This window comes from Meleagris gallopavo, chromosome 2 (assembly GCF_000146605.3).
Source record: "Meleagris gallopavo isolate NT-WF06-2002-E0010 breed Aviagen turkey brand Nicholas breeding stock chromosome 2, Turkey_5.1, whole genome shotgun sequence".
NCBI lineage: Eukaryota > Metazoa > Chordata > Aves > Galliformes > Phasianidae > Meleagris > Meleagris gallopavo.
Genome location: NC_015012.2, coordinates 44,206,018 through 44,219,636, shown reverse-complemented (window position 1 = coordinate 44,219,636; position 13,619 = coordinate 44,206,018). Strand labels below are relative to the sequence as shown.

The 13,619-nt window shown below is 35.3% G+C and overlaps 1 protein-coding gene across 5 annotated transcripts in view; it reads left to right on the top strand.

Annotated features, from left to right (window-relative positions):
* Window positions 1-13,619, top strand: part of MAP3K4 (mitogen-activated protein kinase kinase kinase 4) — an 88,006-nt gene that overhangs the window by 41,334 nt on the left and 33,053 nt on the right. For all 5 annotated transcript variants that reach the window (XM_019612873.2, XM_031552445.1, XM_031552443.1 and 2 more), the window contains 4 exons: window positions 1,887-3,268; window positions 7,096-7,338; window positions 11,199-11,345; window positions 13,198-13,355. In XM_019612873.2, the coding sequence (XP_019468418.1) occupies window positions 1,887-3,268; window positions 7,096-7,338; window positions 11,199-11,345; window positions 13,198-13,355 (1,930 nt within the window). The remainder of the gene's footprint in view (window positions 1-1,886; window positions 3,269-7,095; window positions 7,339-11,198; window positions 11,346-13,197; window positions 13,356-13,619) is intronic.

Below are 13,619 nucleotides of genomic sequence, written 5' to 3'. Positions count from 1 at the left end.
TTTGGGGGGGGTTATGAAGAGTGGAAGGAAACAATGTGGCAAGTCGCACCATTATTAACTTGCTTATAGCTCATTAACAGCTGAAAATGTGGTTTGTAATGAGTTTAAGATTGTAAGATTAAGGTTTGGCAGTATTCCTTATCAAGATAGCTCTCTGAGCTAATTCTTTGAAGGAAAAGGTCTAGTGAAATGCTATTTCCAAGCAATAGGTTAGTTGTAATATATATTAACTCCTGTGAGTGTGTGATTAAAATACAAATTAAAAAATCCATTTGTGTGTGCCATAGGAGTTTGGCAGACTTAAGCAAGCTTTGATCTTCAAGAAGGAACTTTCCAGGAATTTGAACATCATCTCTGCAACATTCTGGGCTTTGTTCATGTCCTGGGCTAGGAAATTGAGAAACATTTGTGTGCTCTTAACTGTTGGGTGTAGGGGATTTAGAGAATGAAGCTGTCAAGCTGTGAGACACATGAACCAGAACAGCAAAAAGTGAAAGTATGTACAAGGATCCTGCAGAATGGTATGAAAGGTTAATTGCCAGCAAAAGGAGCTTCAGTAGGTTGAGGTGGCAGAAGCAGATGGGTAGGTAGAGCAGGAGTTGGTTGGGGATTAGGAAGATGGAGAATAGAACCTGGAGGGGAAGGTAACTGAAGAGAAGATCAGATAAGGAGTGATCTGTTGTGTTTTTAATGCTCTGTTTTTAGTAATCCCTTGTTTTTGTGAATAAATTGCCTAATGGGGCTACTGTAATAGCCTAGAGATAAGAAGGAAATAGATGGCATCTTGGAAAAAGTCTGTAATGATTTATTTTCAAATTTATTTGATGATTCTTTCTTTTATTTTAGACCTCAGAAGTGGTTAGTAATCCACAAACTTGTCTGAGTTTTCAAATTACCTGTTGGGTTAATAAAAGTTACTGTCTTCAGCAGTAAACCTTATCTTGAATGTGATCCTTTGGCAGAATCCTGTTTTATTTAGGGTTTTTCCTTTAACCTCTGCTCAAATGTGGATTTTGTTGGCAGATCTCTGTAAGTCTCCAAAGAAAGATGTTAACAAATGTCAGAATTTGTTCTGCATGGATTTTCCTGCACTTGATTGAAGGGTTGTTCTGCACTGCCTGATGAGAACTCCTCCTCCAATCAGAGCACCTGGCAGCATGAGCTTCCAGATGTGCTTTGCTTGGAAACTGAGAGGGCATACTTTCGGGGTTCCCAGAACACTTGAAAAAGAGGAGGAGAATGCACACTTCATGGGAGTGTCTGTGTACTTGTTTGCCTTACCTGGCCAAGCCTCCAATGTTAGATGTGAACTTGAAAGCTTTTTCAGCAAGGATTGCTTTCTGGTTTTTAAACTCAGATTGCAGACTAAATTAGAAAGATTAAATAATGCTTAAAACTGAATTCTAAATTGCATGTAGCTAGAGGCATTTTTTTTTTTTCCCCCACCACCTGTCCTGTAGTCCAGCTGCTGAAGCTGGAGACTCATGCTGTTACTCATCAGCTGTGTGGGATGCTTTTCTTCCAGTATATCTTGGTTAGAGGAATGATGATCCAGACTTATTTTTAATTTTGGAAACATTCTTTCCTTCTTGATTGTACTCAGTTCTGTATAGATGACATACTCAGGATGATGAAAATTCTCTTGAGGTCCTTTCTACGCAAGAGGTAAAATAGGATGGGGAAAAAATCCTTCGGTATTACTACTGATTCTGCTGTACTAATGGTAATTTAGAAGACTTCATTTTACTTCTGCCCTGCCTTTTTTGTTTTACTGGTATTAGGAAATGTTATATGCACGCCCAAGAAATATGGTTGGAAGCTGATTGAGTGATGCATTTTCATGTTGGTTTAGTCAGATTCTTTCTCTCTTTTTTCTTTTATTACAGAAAAGATGAGTATACCACCTCAATCTGTGCACAAAGACAATGGGAAAACTGTTGAGAATGTGGAGGAGCACAGCTATAAACAAGGGAAAAAAATTCGTGACACCCTAAGGACAACAGAACGAGATCACAAGAAAAATGTGCAGTGCTCATTTATGTTAGACTCAGTTGGTGGGTCTCTGCCGAAAAAAACAATTCCAGATGTTGATCTCAATAAGCCTTACCTCAGCCTTGGCTGTAGCAATGCTAAGCTTCCGGTCTCTGTGCCCATGCCAATCTCCAGAACTGCACGCCAGACTTCTAGGACTGATTGCCCAGCAGACCGCTTAAAATTCTTTGAAACCTTGCGGCTTTTGTTAAAACTTACCTCAGTCTCAAAAAAAAAGGACAGGGAGCAAAGAGGACAGGAAAGCACCTCTTCTGTCTGGCTGAACCGATCCAATGAACTGATCTGGCTGGAGCTGCAAGCTTGGCATGCTGGCCGGAGCATTAATGACCAAGACCTCTATCTCTATGCAGCCCGTCAAGCTATCCCTGATATTATCAATGAAATCCTCACATTCAAAGTGAACTATGGAAGCTTCTCCTATGTAAAAAATGGAGCCAGTCTCAATGGTACGTCAGGAGAGGGAGTTTGCAAAGCTACACATGGAACTAGTGCTTTGGGTTACTCAAGTTACCATGAACACCTCCATCGCCAGCGGATCTCGTTTGAGCAAGTAAAGCGAATAATGGAGCTGCTAGAGTATATAGAAGCACTTTATCCATCTCTGCAGGCTCTTCAAAAGGACTATGAAAAATATGCTGCAAAGGACTTCCAAGACAGAGTGCAGGCACTCTGTCTGTGGTTGAACATTACGAAAGACTTAAATCAAAAACTAAGGATTATGGGGACTGTTTTGGGTATTAAAAATCTCTCTGACATTGGCTGGCCAGTGTTTGAAATTCCTTCTCCTCGACCATCTAAGGATGATGATCCAGAGGATGAAGAAGTTGAGAGGGAAACTGACGTAAAGGAATCCTCAGGAACATGCACAGAGGACAGTGATGGCGAAGAACAAATCTCTGAAGAGAATGTTGAGGAACTTAGACAAGCCATCCAGAACAGTTTTACTAATCAGCCAAATTTTGACTTTCAGGACCATTTTTCAAGGAAGCTTGATAGGCTTGAATCTGGGGATGACTCTGCCTCTTGGATTATTCCAGAATGCAGTGCTGAGGCAGGCTGCAGCAAACACTGTTTGACTTCTATTTACAGGCCGTTTGTAGACAAAGCACTGAAGCAAATGGGGTTGAGGAAGCTAATTTTAAGACTGCACAAGCTAATGCATGGTTCATTGCAAAGGGCTCGTATGGCGTTGGTAAGGAGTGATTGCCCACTGGAGGTAGGTTGTTATTGTGTAAATGGGTGCCTCCATCTACAGTATTGTTTTTAACTGAAACTGGAGGAATTAGAGCCATACAGAAGTATTGATTGCTTTTCTGGTTTTGGAAGATAATGTATATTATGATTAAAAGCCCTATTCTAATTCTGTTGAAACAAATCTGTTATTTGACGCGAATTAGAATGTGTGAAGCTCATAAAATTTCCTAACAGCCAAAGCTGCGAGTCAGAACAAGGTAACTATTGAAGTGATACTTTTTACTTCTCTTCAGGATCGACTGTCTCTCTGCAAGACATCCTTTATCAAAACATAATTAGTTTTGTTTTTTTTTTTCCATTACCTAAATGAATGAAATACTGTGGTGGTGCATTATGCTTAAGGCCAGACTGGATAAGTAAATGGACTCTTGAAATTTACCAAAGCAAGTCATGTTAGCATACTGCCTTTTTCAACTACCTTTTTATTTTATTATTTTATTTTTTATTTTTATTATTTTATTTTATTTTATTTTTTCTTTAGATGATGCTATATTCTTAATAAAGAATAATTGAGAGTTAGTAAAATTATAAGATAAGCAATAAATGAAGGACAATAGCCTAGGTTTGATATGGTAACTTGTGGCAGAATGCAGTTTCTTAAACTGTTATCTAACTTTTGGGCAATTCTGTGTTAGGAACAACTAGTAGTTAGGATTATTTGCCCTCCTTGATGATGCGCAAAAGTCTGGGGTCTAACAAGGGATTCTGGATTAAGGTTTTCTTAGCTAACATTCCCATTGTAACATGGATATTGTATGTGGTGTGAAACACATTACTGATCTCTAAGTGTGACTGTCACATTTGCAAAAGAAACAGGGATCCTTAACTCTCTTGGAGGTTATTTTAGAGGAAAACTGAATTTATAAATATAAAGCGACTGGATTTTAAAAATGTTTTATTTATGCTTTTGCTGATTTGGAGATTACAGTAAAAAACAGAGCTATTCAATTTTTGTTGTCTAATTGGTTTCAACTCTATGAATGTTCTAGGAACTTTTGCATTAAAACAGGTTGGCACCTTTGGAGAGCCATGTGCATAAGCAGAACTTGCAGGTGTCTGCTACAGTAACCAAACTAAAACCCTTATAATACTTAAGTGGAAAATTTAGCTTATTGTGTAGGCCAAACTATCTTTAAAAAAGAAAGGGAATAAAGTATAATTTGGAGGGATTTTGAATTATTTTGAGCATATTTTTGAAACTGCTAAATATCTTAAATGTCTTGACTTGAGTGTTCTTAAAACAAGTTAATGAAACACCAGTAACTGGAGTCTTTGTTGAAGAGTCACAGAAATAAACCACTTAGTAATTTGACAAAGGTTGATTTGTGTAAGATGTAAGATGTCTCTCCTTCTCTATTTTAATGACTTTGAGCATTCATTTTCTGTAACTATTCCATTTTCTTTGGAGTATTGTCCTCATTTAAGAAATGATATTGTGACTGAAGTTGAACGTTACTAAGTCATAAACTTTCCTGCTCCAAAATTAAATGAAGGCAATGAAAAGAGAGAAAATGGTGCTTGTCAGAAGTGTGGTACCTGTCACAAAAGATGATGTTACACTGAAGTAGAAGAGAGGTTTCTCGTAGTTTTGAATTGGTCTTTGCAGCTGGCAGTATTTTGAAAGTAGAAATTAGTAGATTAGTGGTAATTTCATTTTAAAGATACACAAATGCTTATACAGATGGTTGTTTTTTAGAAGTTTTAAGGTACAAGTTTCATTCATTATGGTTATATTTCTAATTTTTTTGGTTTCTAATTTATGCAGGATCTTAAATGGCTTGAGATTTTTGTTTTCTCTTTTTGTTTCTTTGTTTTAAAGAAACATAGACACTTGAGAGAAGCTGATATTGGACCTGTTTAAGGTTAAGATTAGATTAAGCTAAGCAACAGAAGGTTAAATGTCTTAATGTCATGTGCTGATGTCTTAATGTTAGGAAATGAAATAGCACATTTATTCAGTTTTGTTTCATTACTTTTATTCATATCTTAGTTTTTAATATTTTTATAATAGCTAGATTTTTCCAACACTATGCTTGCATTGCTATGAGGATTGTATTTCTCAAATATTTTATTATTCTGTGGAGGTGAAGCATCTTCAACAATAATTTGTTATTAATGAAAGTCTCTTGTATAAAAGCCCTTAGCACTTCTGCTGTTCTTCAGAAGCTAGACTTATGCAAAAGATTATTTAATACCAAAAAGACATTAATATATCTCTTAAGAAGCTGATCAACTAGTGATTAGGCTTCAGCTAAGCTAGATGTAGAGGAAATTCATGCATGTTTGCTGTCTGCATAATGAGCTAGTGGTTTATAAACCACATGAGAATCTGCAGCTTGTAACATTTTGTTCTAACATTAGAGTGTAATGAATATGCTATCCCATCCCTTTGCCAATTGAGAAACTAAATTAAATTGAAAAAATAAATACACTAAAAAACAGACTTTGTGCCTGTCATTCTGCGTGGCTCTTCTGAGAAAGCAAAGCTTGTGCAGTACTTTAGGCATAAATGTAAAAAATCTGTGAGTGTAAAATTAGAAACTTTAAAAAAAAAAAATCTCTTAGATAAGATAAGGAGCTTAAAAATGATTTAAATTTTTTAATCCTTGTAGGCCTCACTGTAAGATTCTAATCTTATTTATCATGTTTTCCTTTCCTTTGAAGTGATGTTCAATTTGACATTGAAGAAAATGCTAATTATATTTAATATACCAATAAAAGATATTCATACTTAGCAGCTATGAAATAAGAATTGGAATGAAATGGACTCAATCTTATACAAATCTTATATTCTGTACTATGTGTTGTTATCACTAAGATCTGCAAACGTGTTGAGATAAGCATTTTCTTCTTAGATTAAAACCCACAACGACTACATGTGCAGTTTTTTATAGAGTATTATCAGAAGACCTATAGTTTAGGTATCTAGAGTGTACAGTTCAGATTTTTTCAATTATGATCACTAATAAGAAATGTCATTTCATTTAAATGAAAAAATAAATTTAATAATGGGAAAAAACAGCTTGATCTCTTTTACTTTCCTCTTTAAATTTCATTTTCAATTTCTTATCTCTACCAAAATTCAGAGCATATTATTTTATAAGTTTTGTTCAGCTTAGCTAGTAACAGTTCTATGAAAATTGCATTACTTTATAATGTGTAGTTTTATGTAAGAAAGTTGGAAAACAAAAATTGTAGATGTTCTCCGTATTTGAAAAGGAATGATGTTACTTGCCTGACCTAAACAACTACAAACTTGTTTCTTAATTTGTAGTCATTAGTATAAAGCCTTTTTATTTCTTATTATTTTTAATATATTGTGAAAATTTCAAGTACTGTACCTTATGAGGATTTAAGTATACATATTCCTATATTATATAAGGCTTAATTGCTGTGTTTGTGATAACCTCAAACATCAGTTTCTTCTTCTGTAGTGATTTTTGATGTTTAATCAGTGATTAATTATTTTAAATCAGTAACATAAAGTAAAAAATAGTGTTGTTCACTCCCAAAGGTACATTAGTGTTAACCTCAGTATGGTGATCCTCAAATTAAACAAAATAAAAAATAGTGTTAGCTTTAAAAATAACAAGATGACAAAAAAACCACCACCTAAACAAAAAATAAAAATAGAATTGAAACTCCTGTGGTTGATTTGCCGATAATTAATAGGCAGCTGTAATAGAATCTTGCCTTTTAAAAATAGTCTTTTTTGTATGCTACTTTGATTAGACCCTAAGTCTTAAAGAATTTGGGGATCCTTTTTATGATACCTATTTCTTGTTACAGTTTTCAGAATGTCCAGATCCCATGTTGTGTTCAGATTATGTGCAGTTATTAAATTCCCCACCTTGCTGTGAGCAAAAATGCAGCACTGTATCATGGGAAGAGCTGAAATCCATGGATTTGCCATCTTTTGAACCTGCATTCTTGGTCCTTTGCCGAGTCCTACTCAATGTTATCCATGAATGTCTCAAGCTAAGGTTGGAACAAAGGCCTGCTGGGGAGCCATCTCTTTTGAGTATTAAACAGGTTTGCTTCAAGTGTTTTTAATTTTTTTCTATTTGAAATTACTTTGTTTCTTTCATCTATTTAAAGAGGATTTGTTTAAGAAATGAGAGTATATAATTATGTAATAATTTCTGTAAATTGTCTTTATTTCGTACGGAGATGTGGTTTTTGCGTGGTAAACAACTGGTTATGTGTACCTCTCTGATCTAGACATCCAGGAATCAAAATTGGTGATTAAAGAATTATCAGCCAGCAAAGGTAAATAGTATTTGTTCCATTTGCATTACAAGCTATGTAATCTTGTCCAGCACACTTATTTGTATGTGGGTTTTCTAAGCAGAGTAACCAGTTTTATGGGAATAGATTTAAGGGTTTGTATATTTGTTATACATTTCATTTGATCATTTTTTCTTTGTGCATGAAAGACCTCTACCAATATGGTGTGGATTCATAGTGTGAGCTGACTAAGAACAAAAACTAAATGGGGAAAAAATGCTCTTACTGTGCAATATTTTTTTATGTAAATATCTGATCATTTTAAGTATACTTACCCAAGATTGTGAGTCCTGTCACAGCTTGAGAATTTTCCATGAGGATTTCTCTTCTGATAGTTATCATATACGAGAAAGGCTGTTCAGATAGTATCAGTATGTCTTGGACTGGGCTTCGAGAAATGTTGATCTAAACTCATGTCCCTGCTCTCTGGTGAATATAACCAGAATATGGCTTTGTCAGGTAGTCTTTCAGGGTAAACATTTAAATACACTCTCTGACTGAGTATGATTTCATATTCTAGTTATTCAGAACTCAAAAATCAATTGCCAGAGTATCTTATAGTCCCAGCTGCATAAGTTTCTGACAGCTCTTTTAGTGAGGGACTTACAACTTCAATCTCAATAGTCATATTTATAGAATAGTATACTGTATTATAAAGTGCAACATCCTTCTTTCCCAGAGACAGATTATATTTTTTTGCCCTCATGTTATATTTATGAAATTTGAGTTGTGCAAAAATGGCTATTTCTCCATGGAAAACTATATATTTGTTACAAACTGTTTTGATTGTATTTACTGTCTACTAATTACATTTAAAAAAATGAATTTAACTGTGCAAATGTGTACTATCCCACACAATATTCAGTAGTTCTAGATGATTCTCATCTGTCTTGAGTTTGTCCTGAGAAGTGGATTTACTGTCGTAAAAGCTTTTTCCTTACAAAATTCAGTGGAGAAATTAGATCGGTACACCTGAAAACTTTTATTTCCGGATTATAGGATACTGTATTAGAAGAGTGCAATTTACATACTTTCTTCTTCTTCAAGATCCCTTAGATTTGTAACCAGAAGCACTAAAGCATACTGTAAGTTGATGCAGGTGCTTATTTCTTAGAAATTCTGTTATTCACACGCTTATTATCCAGGCAGTATTTGAATACATGTTTTAACAATTAAAGAAGAAAGCAGTCAAAGGATTTGTGTTTGGGTGGTAAAAACAGTATCTATCAGCACTCTCTCTGGATAACCTTAACAGCACATAGAATCATAGAATGGCTTGGGTTGGAAGGGACCTCAAGGATCATGAAGCTCCAACTTCTCCTGCTGCATGAGGGGCCACCAACCTCCATATCTAATACTAGACCAAGCTGCCCAGGGCCCCATCCAGCCTGGTCTTGAACACCTTCAGGGACAGGGCATCCGCAGCCTCTCTGGGCAGCCTGTGCCAGCATGTTGCTTCCTGAAATTTTTGGATCAGCAGTCCCTCGAAGTTAGCTGACAACATTTTGGGTATTGACTGTTAGCTGTCATGTAGCACACATTACTTGTAGGTAGCCTGACCTAGCTGAAAAGGGAAAAGTTACAGCTACCTGGTTGTCTGCTAAGTGACTGATTCTGTCCGGAGAGGAACCACGATGTACTGACTAGTTTACTGGTTCTGCTTGATTGGATTTTATGTGTTAGGTATAATTATTGGTCATTTGAGTAGATGTTGATGTAAGTTTTGAAAATTTGTAGTGGATAAATTTAAATGTTTGGGGACAGATAATGAATTTGTAGGTCAAGTAAATACTTAGGGGAAAAAAAAGGATCTTATAGAATAGCTTGCTCTAAACTACGGTACTCCAGAGGCTCTGACCCATCCCACCTCCTCTGCAGAAAAGAAATTCTTCTAGAAGCACCCTAAACAAAAAATGGGTTATCAAACAAACCAATAATGGTGGCAATATTTTCAGTTTGTAGACCATGTTTTTGATTTGCTTACTGCCTTGTAAGTTTCTATTCCTAAAGCTGACATTTAAAATTAGCGTTACATATTTGTAGTTTGCTCTTCTTGTAAATTCTATGCTCTGTTATTGAATAACACTATACCTTACTGTATGGGCAGTACTATTTAAATAAGAAATCTCTTTTTAATGGTGTTTTAATAGTATTTTATCTTGGAATAGACAAGGGATCCTCTGCAAGGATTAGAAGTACTTTTCTAGTATCTGTAAAGTGTACTATAATATGAAGTGTTAGGGACAAGTGATACTGCTGAGTCCCACCTGTCTCTGTGAATAACAGATTGATTATTATATACCAATTTTAAGTTCTTTGAACAAATGACGCTTTCCTTTGTGGGTCCAGTGGCAAAATGAAGCAATAGATTAGCACTGTGTATACTGTATGTGACTGAGTGGAGAGTAGGGCACTTTCATTTTTAAATAAGACACAATGTCTGATTTTTAGATTTCCACATTATAGTGAATTACTGTGGGTTTTTTTTCTCTTTTTTCCTTGAACTGCTAACAGATCTGAGTTTAGAAAGCTACAGTTGTTTTTCCCCTCCATGCTGAGAGACATAGTGTTTTTGTTTTTGCCTATAAAAGATTCGAAAGTACTCTTGCCATGTTGTGGCTGTAGGTGTTTTGCTTTCATGCCGTTGTACTTTCTCATATATTGAGATAGTGATATTTTCTTTTGCCAGGACAGGCCTTAATAAGGAATTCAAAAAGGTTGACCAACCAACAACTCCATCCCCTCTGACCACCCAAATGTACCCTTCTCTTTCCTCTTTTGATTTCATATATTAATTTATTAAATTTAATTAAATCTTAATTAATTTGGTGCTCAAAAAAGGTCGGGATGTCAGACCTGGAGGCTGATGATAATTTCAAAAGAATACACATTTTGCTCTGGAAGGGATTTTGAGAGAGACATTTGCTAGTGGGGGGTTGAAATCCATTGTGTTATGTACTCCTGTGTTTGTGCTTGTGCATGTTTCTTTAGACAAATAAAAGTTGTAAGCTTTCAGGTAAGAAAGACCACTGTTTGACCACAAGCAAACATGTAGTGGTCAGAAGATCTTTTGCCTAAGATTAGCCATTTCCAGTGAAACAGCAGAATGAGTATCAGCTGCTTTTCAGGTACAGATTTTGGAGTTGTGGACACCTGACCAATAGATTGAAAATAAAATTTGTGTAGTAACTTATTTCTCATAGGTCTCCAAGCGTCTGTCAAATATGCTGCGTATTATTCATGATTTGCTTCTGTTTAAAGTTGCTTTTGGTCATCGTGAGACCTCTTGCTCATTTCCAAATGTTTAATCTATCCAGTGAGGTGCTTACTGTGGCCCTGGGTGGAAAACGGAATATGAAATGTCAGCTCCAATCTCCATTTGAAGTTATATGGCAAATGATGTGATGGCAGTTAGGTAATCCAAGCAAACTAGCACGGATCTCTCCTGGAGACATACAGTGACCTGCATGCATTTCTAAAAGCATTTAGAAATTGCTCAGTGATAAACTAAGACAAACATCTGACAAAATTAAGTTTTCATATCCTGAAGACAATTTATGAGTAGTGTCTTGACTGACTCCAGTTTTTGGGTTTTTCTTTTGCAGCTAGTGAGAGAGTGTAAGGAGGTTCTGAAGGGTGGCCTGTTGATGAAGCAATATTACCAATTTATGTTGCGTGAGGTATTAGATGACTTGCAAAAGATTGATTGCAACATTGATGCTTTTGAAGAGGACCTGCATAAAATGTTAATGGTAAGCTTCAAAACAAGGGAAGGCATTTGGAGTTCTACTAAGAGTACTGATCTGAATAATACTCATAGATGTGTATTGTTCCTGTTAGGTATAGATACTGCTAACCTGTTGTTCTTCTTTGGCATTAACATAATGTTATTCTTCTAAAGGACTCTTAAAGATGATATAATAGCCATTGTCATTTAAAACAATACTAATTTTTGTTTACTGGACCATGAAACAGTAGATCTGTAAATAGCAGGTACTTTCAAGAAAACGCTTCATAAATAGACCTGTCAATTGGATACAGTTTTTTAAATGTTTAATAATCTTCTAGTAGTGAATAAAAAAATATAATTGTTTGACCAACATTGTGTCTTAATACTTTAATACCTTATGTTCATCCATGAAAGGTGCCTTACTTTTGATCTGTGTTCATTATTGTAATAAGTGAAGCACAAAAGTATCTTCAAAGTAAGTGCTTTACTTCTCAATAATCCTCAAAGTAATATTTAAATCAAGTAAATTTAATTTAAATTGCTGTTCCTTTAGATGTGACTTATTTTTATTATTTTTGAGTTGTATGATTTTAGTCCTTGCTGTTCTGGGGGGAAAAACAAAACAAAACAAAACAAATAAAACCAAGAACAATAAGATATACATCAGTACCTTATTTACTAATGTTTTATCAGCAGAGCTGCTGGTACTATCAGTTGTTGAGGATCCATAGTTATTTCTTTTTACCTGCTTTTTGTTGCCTGTAATAGGGAAAATATGCTGTTACACCTAAAGTTTCTTATGCAGAATGTCTGCTTTTATTGCCATCTGAAATTTAAGAAACTTCCAGCAGAAATGACCTGTCTAGGTGAAAGGAAAATGATTCATCTTGTCTGTTCTGAAATTCCTTACTTATTTTGTTACGTAGCTGTAGTGTTTTGTGCTGTGAGGCAAGAGCTCAAACTTTGACAGCAGTTTCAATTGTATCAGGACCTTGCTTTTTTTAAGTCATGAAAGGGATGGTGACAGGACTGTGCAAGCTGAAATAATCTTATCAAAATTCAGAAAAGCACCACAGTGTCTGCCCACCGTCAAGTAGAGTTTTAAGATTTTCCATAACTTGGTATTACAACATTGTGATCTGAAAATACCTGAAAACAATAGGAAATTTTATCCATTTCTAATGATGGCCATTTGTTGATTTTTATGGATGATCCAACAAAACATGGTTAAATAGTTGCTTTTTTTTTTTTTTTTTTTTTTGAGTTGTTTGTGATCCCTAAGGGCAAATGTTTAAAGAACTGTACTTACCTGGATTTTTTGGTTAGATTAAAACTGTAATAATGAAAAAAAAATATAAGAAGTAAGGGTTGGTATAAAGAGATATAAGGTATAACAGAATCTGAGAGCCTTGTTCTCTGCACTTATCCATACCCAGGAGTATGGATCCAAATATTTTTTGAATAATCCAGTTAGTAAAAAATTTAGGAGTGTTTTTTTTGTGGGGGTTTTTTTCTTTTTTTCTTTTTTTTTTTTTTTTCCTAGTAGTTCTGCTTTAACTAGCTCTAAGTACAGTATGTATTCAGTAGTATGGTGGTGGATAGCAGCACAGTAAGTAAGGTGATGTTGCTACAGGTATTTTCAAAAAAGTATTGTAGGGAGTGTATTTCAGCACCACTTTTTTATTTCCTGAGTCATAAGTTTCACCATCTTTGTGGAAAAACATAACTCATTTTCACTCCTAGCAAACAAAACATGTAGAAATATTTTCTAAAAATTGTATAATACTAGGTTTGCTTGTTGATTTGGGAAGTTGTAGTCCTTAGTTGCAGGCTGTGTAACAATTTCTGCTTAAATGATCTCTTTCCACATGCAGGTTTACTTTGATTACATGCGAAGCTGGATCCAAATGCTACAGCAGTTACCTCAAGCATCTCATAGTTTAAAAAATCTCCTAGAGGAAGAATGGAATTTCACCAAAGAAATAACTCCTTATATAAGAGGAGGAGAAGCTCAAGCTGGAAAACTATTCTGGTAGGTTTTAATTACTCTGTTTATGACGCCAATTTGTACCAGTTTTTATGCGAGTTAGTACTTGTTCAGGGTTCCCAGATTGGGCTTCTCGAGGCTTCGGTAAGCTGGTAATAATCTTTCTGTGAGCTATTGGATTGTTGCAATGAGTGTAGCTACAGGATCTAGTAAGTGCAGATTGCACTTACTCTAGTTATAACTGGAATGACTACTAAAATGGAAGGTCCCTGTTCCTGCTAGCCCTGCACATGTAGAGTAACAGGGGGC